The sequence below is a fragment of the Condylura cristata genome, unplaced genomic scaffold (genome assembly GCF_000260355.1).
Source record: "Condylura cristata isolate star-nosed mole 26May11 unplaced genomic scaffold, ConCri1.0 scaffold00029, whole genome shotgun sequence".
Lineage (NCBI taxonomy): Eukaryota > Metazoa > Chordata > Mammalia > Eulipotyphla > Talpidae > Condylura > Condylura cristata.
The window spans coordinates 25919104-25924296 of NW_004567130.1; the positions used below are offsets into that span (position 1 = coordinate 25919104).

Below are 5193 nucleotides of genomic sequence, written 5' to 3' on the forward strand. Positions count from 1 at the left end.
TTCCCCACTCCGCCCCCCCAGAATGTCTCTGGTATATGGCTGATCATCATTATTATTATTTTCTCGCCCGGTCCGTTATACTCCCGCTATGAGTGAAACCATCCGGTATTTTTCTTTCTCTTTCTGGCTCATCTCACTCAGCATGATCCCTTCCAGCTCCGTCCATGTTCCCGCAAAAGGCATGAGTTTCTCTTTCCTGGTTGCTGAGTCATATTCATGGTGTATCTGTACCCCATCTTTTGAATCCAGTCATCTACTTTTGGGCATTTGGCTGCTTCCAGGTCTTTCCAATTGTGAGTAAAGCAGCGATAAACGTGGGGAGCACCCGCCCTTCTAGCGAGGCCCTCGCCATCTGCCAAAGAGGCTTGGCCCTGAGTTTCTGCGTCCGCAGCGTGCCCCCTCCGGGCCGCCCCGCTGTGCGCCGGGCGTCGCTGCGGGCTCTCGCGTGCCCCCGCCTCGGCTGGGGTGCCCCCGCCTCGGCTGGGGTGCCCTCATCTCTTCTTGTCTCCTGAAATCCTGTTCCCAGGAGACCCACAGTGCGGGCCGCTCCTACCGCTCCTTGCCTCCCGGGGTCACCTAGGCCCAGGGCCCCTGCCACCGAGACCTGGGCCAGCCCCCCGCCATCAGAGCCCGGGCAGATGGCGCTTCTGAAGCTCGTGCTTTGGTGCTTGGCAAGGCCCGGTGGCTTCGCCGGGGTGTGAGGGCCGTGTCCTCTCGTCTCCCCAGAAGCACCGAGTCTCGCGAGCGCCCACTCTGTGCCCTGGGTCTCGTGCTCACGGCGTCACGAAGGTGCGTGGTCGCGTCTCAGCAGCGGCTTCGATTCGCGCTGCTGCTGCGCCCACTTGACAGAAATGCGGCTCCCGCTCGAGCTGCTCCCCGCGGACGCCGGCCAGTGGCAGCGGTAGCACCCAGCGGGCCTTGCCTCCTCCCGCCCGCCCCACTTTGAGCGAACTCCTCGGGCCACGCTTTCTCCCCCGCAGCTCCCAGAGTCCTGTGCACTTGGCTCGCGCCTCAGTGGCCGACAGACACTTCCTGCGTCGTGACTGTGCCCCGCCGCCCTGCCCGCGCCTCCGGCCGGCTGCGGCTTGCTGGGTGGGGGCGGCCGGCTGCCGGGGGCCTGTGGCGCGTCTCTACCGGCCGTGGGTGAGCCGTTGGCCCGGTGTCTCCTGGGGCCGTGCTGTTCCCGGGTCAGACCTGAGCCCTGCTAAGTTTCACCAGAGAGGAAAGGTCTTGCCCACACTGGGTGCCGGACGCCACAGCGGGAACCCAAGGGCAGGGGCATCCACGCGGGGGGCTCAGGCGCAGCGGGGGACCAGCCGGGGGACCAGCCGGGGTCCGGCGGCGCAGGAGGGCAGGCGGTGCTGGCAGCCGTCACCAAAACCTCGAGAAGGAGCAGGGCTGGCGGGACGGGGCGCCGCGAGGCTCCCGCTGTGCCGGGACCTGCGCCCCTTTCCGGCGCCTCCGGGGGACCCCGCCTTCGCCCTGCGTCCCGGGGGCGCGCTGGGCTTTCACCGGCGCCTGTCTTCTGTGCACGTCTTCCAGTGTCTTCTCAGCAAGGGGTTGGCTTGTAGCTGCTGCCTCGAGTTGGTCCGTCTCAGCCGCCCCCACCTCTTGGTCACCGGGGACGTGACAAGGTCGCACCCAGCGGTGCTGCGGCTCCGCTCGGCTCGGCAGTTGTATCATCAGGGTGCTTTCGCCTCCACGCAGCAAATGCTGGCTCTGAAATTATGAGGCAGGAAAGGAACGTACTAGGCCGGAGGTGGGGGAGGGTGGGGAGGCCTGGCGTGGGCAGCGCTGACAGCGGTCAGCTGGACAGAGGGACCGTGGTGTGCACTCTGGATTCAGCTGCCAGGGCGGAGTCTGCTTGGCCGTGGAGAGTCCTGGCCCTCCTTGCCAGTGCACAGCGGGACATTTAACTGCAGCGCCTGGCGAGGGGGTCAGCAGTGCTCTGTGGCCAGTGGGGACCCGGTCTGCGCTCTGAAGAGCACCCACTTGCTTCCCTGAGAGGCAAATGGGCCCACAGACTTCTACCAGAAAATCTCTAGGACTAAGGCTGCAGTGATGGACGTGTGTTCCCGGGGCGCGGGTGTGCCCCGCCCCCATGAAGACCAGCAGGGGCCCTGGAGGCCCGCCAGTTCCCGAGCCAGGTACCCGCGTCCAGCGGGCCCTCACTCCCTCCTCCTGGGCAAGAGGCTCTGTGTTCCGCCTCGGTCTCCCTGTCTGTAAAACGGGGACACAGGGATCAAACAGGGTGTGGTGGTGAAGACTGAATTCCTGCCCTTTTAAGAGCTTTGGCTGAGTCGTCTGAACTCTCCTTCGGACTGAGGGGCCAGGAGGCAGCGTGGTGGGAGAAGGAGCCCAGGCCGCGGCTCAGCCCTGCCCGACACACCTGCGGGAGTCAGGGCCTCACTTCCTGCGTCTGTGCTCCGGGTGGGTGTGCTTGCTGGGCACCTTGAGCCAGTTGGGAGTTGGGGGGCCGTGTCCTGTGTCCCCCAAGCGTCCCCGACGACAGCAGCTCCACAGCAGCCGGACATTCAGCAACACCTGCCATGCGCCTCCGTGTCCAGATGTCCTCTCTCCCGGGCCTCACAGTCACCCCACAGCCGCCCCACGTGTGGCCCCACTTCACAGGGAAGAAAGGGGGGCCCCCAGGAGTCAGCCAGCCCCCGGCGAGTCACCTGCCCCATTTAGAGTTGAAGCCGGCACCCGCATCAACCACACTGCCTTCCGGCCTGTTCTTGACCCTCCGTAATTCACAGTCCAGCGGCGGTGTTTGTCCTGCTTTATAAGAGGGGGACTGAGGGAAAAGGCCCCCGCGGCCGGGCCTGAGCCAGGCCTCAGGTCCGTGAGTTCCACCCAAAGGAGATGAAAAGTCAGAGCCTCGAAGGCCGGAAGCCACGGGGTCTGCCCGGCCCGCCCGCCCGCCGGCCCAGGCTGGAGGCTGCCTCGGGTCCCACGGCCAGGGGGCAGCGGCAGGCGAGGCCTCTGAGCAGAGGGCAGGTCAGTGGGACCCGGCCCCGCGGAGTGACATCCGTCACCCCAGTGTGCTCTGCGACCTGGGCCCGCCACGGGGGCTCCCCCAGCCTCCCCGTGGATCTACTCCCCTGACCCCGCGAGCGCGCCTTGGCTTTTTCTCCCCTTCTCAAAAACCAGGACACAATAGGAAGCGTTTCCTTGAACTTATTAAAAAATCCAGACTTGTAAATTAATTTGTCCGTGTTGTACAAAGGCAGTGCAGATGGACTCATTAGCATGCACACAACAAATAATTATAGATGAATTTTTAGCCGGCCTGCCTAATGCGCTTGCTGGGTTAATTATGTCAATGTATAATTACATCAGCCCGGGGAGACATAATGGCGCACCCCGCTGAGCAGGCCCTGCCTAGTGACGGGCGGGGCCGGCGGAGGGGAGGCGCCGGCCTTCCGCGCACCTGCTTACCTCGCACAGATGCCCATTGTCCAGCCCCCGCCCCCAACAGGCGGGCGGCCAGAGGGACGAGCAGGGCGACCTCGTTCCGGCCCGCCCTGAAGGCCCGTGTTCGGGTCCCGGCGTTTCTTCCACGGGCAGCCACGGTGGGGTGGGGCCGTGCGCTCAGCCCGGGGGCCTGGCGGGAGCGAGCACAGCTGCGGGGCCCCCCCCCCCCGTCACAGAGTTTGCGGTCTCGTGGGTGTTAGTTAGGTGGACTTGCAGATAAAGTGTCACTGCGGTGAGTGTGGTGGCGGCCAGCGCAGGCAGCTGGCAGAGCCCAGAGCAGAGCCTGGCTGGTCAGGGAAGGCTTCCTGGAAGAAGTGGGCATCCGAATTGCAACCTGAAAACCAGGTAAGCCTTGGCCAGGTGAAGGTGCGGGAAGGCGGCGCAGACTCCCGCCAGTGCAGAGGCTGTGGGCGGGTGGCGCGAGGCGGGACGGGGAGGCCAGTTTGTCCGCAGCGGGAGCGGCCGGGCGGCCGGGTACTCTAGCTGACCGCGTGCTCGTGCTGCCGCTGTGCGTGGGCCCTCGTCACGGCCCCAAAGCCGGCTTGCATGTTGCGACGCGGAGAGGCAGAGCTGCCTTCCAGAGCCACACGGCGATCCCCACAAGCAAGGCTGATGAGGCTCCTGACACCAGCCCGTGCTCCCCAGGGGGAGCCCGGGGGGCTCGGGGCACGAGAGAGAACTGGGCCAGGTCCGGGCCTGCGTCCGCACGCCCCAGGCCCCAGGGGCTGCTGAGCTGGAGTACACAGCTCGGGACGGGCCTCTGCAGTCAGAGAAGAGGCCCGGACCCGGGGTCACCGCGCTCCCCCCAAGTCACCTGGCTGCCCTCAGCCTGTTTCCTCCTCTGAAGACAAGCCGCAGCCGAGCCAGCCTGCAGGGGTGCGGGGGCCTCTCGGGCTTTGTCCCCGGAGGTGCCCCCTCCCTCGGGGCTCCCGGGGTTACCCGGTCTGGAGGAGGAGGCCGTGCGGGGGGAGCGCCGCGTCGCGTCTCACCTTGCCCTGTTGGGAGTTGGGAGGCATCTGGGCCAGGTGTGTGTGCCGGCCACCCCTGTGCAGAGGCGGGCGCTCAGGGGAGAGCCGAGGCTTCCCGGGGCCAGCGAGGATGGGCAGCGGGTGAGGGACGCTGGCAGAGAGAGGCAGGAGCGGGGGCGGCCTGCGGAAGTGCTGGGCAGGCCCAGGGCTTCGCCTGTCCCCCTGGGCCTGGACCCCCGCCGCCACGGGCCTGTCTGGAGTGGCCGTGGGAAGGCCGGCCTCACGTGGTGCTGTCGGGGTCCCCCGGGTCCTTCGTGGCGCCACCCCGTGGCTGGAGATGTGCGAGACACACCCCACGGCCACCGTAGGTGACGCTGGAATCAAGGGAACAGGTCTTACAGCCGCCTTTATGGTCACTGCTCCCCACCCCACACCCCTGCCGTGCAGGACACCCACACAGCTCCCCGGAGCAGCCCTCGGCCTGGGCACCCCCACCCACCCCGGCCTCTCCCCACGCAGACCCCGCGCCTGTGTTTGAGGCGGCTCGCGGCCTAGACGACAGACTGCAGCCCCCCGGCCGCGACCCCGGTGGGCAGCCCCGGCGGGACCTCCACACCGCGTGGAAGAGGCACCCCGAGCTGCTGTGCCCCAAAGGTACTGGGGTGCCCACAAGCAGATGGGCGGTGGGTCCCCGTGGCCAGCCTCAGCCGCCCTGGCGGGGCGGGGGCCGCGCGCTCGCCCCATCGCC

General features: G+C 67.0%; 1 protein-coding gene across 1 annotated transcript in view; it reads left to right on the forward strand.

Moving 5' to 3' along the window:
• CUX2 (cut-like homeobox 2) overlaps positions 1-5193 on the forward strand; it is a 195402-nt gene that overhangs the window by 164522 nt on the left and 25687 nt on the right. Inside the window, exon 6 of the mRNA XM_012730883.1 lies at positions 4965-5099. Within this exon, the coding sequence (XP_012586337.1) occupies positions 4965-5099 (135 nt within the window). The remainder of the gene's footprint in view (positions 1-4964; positions 5100-5193) is intronic.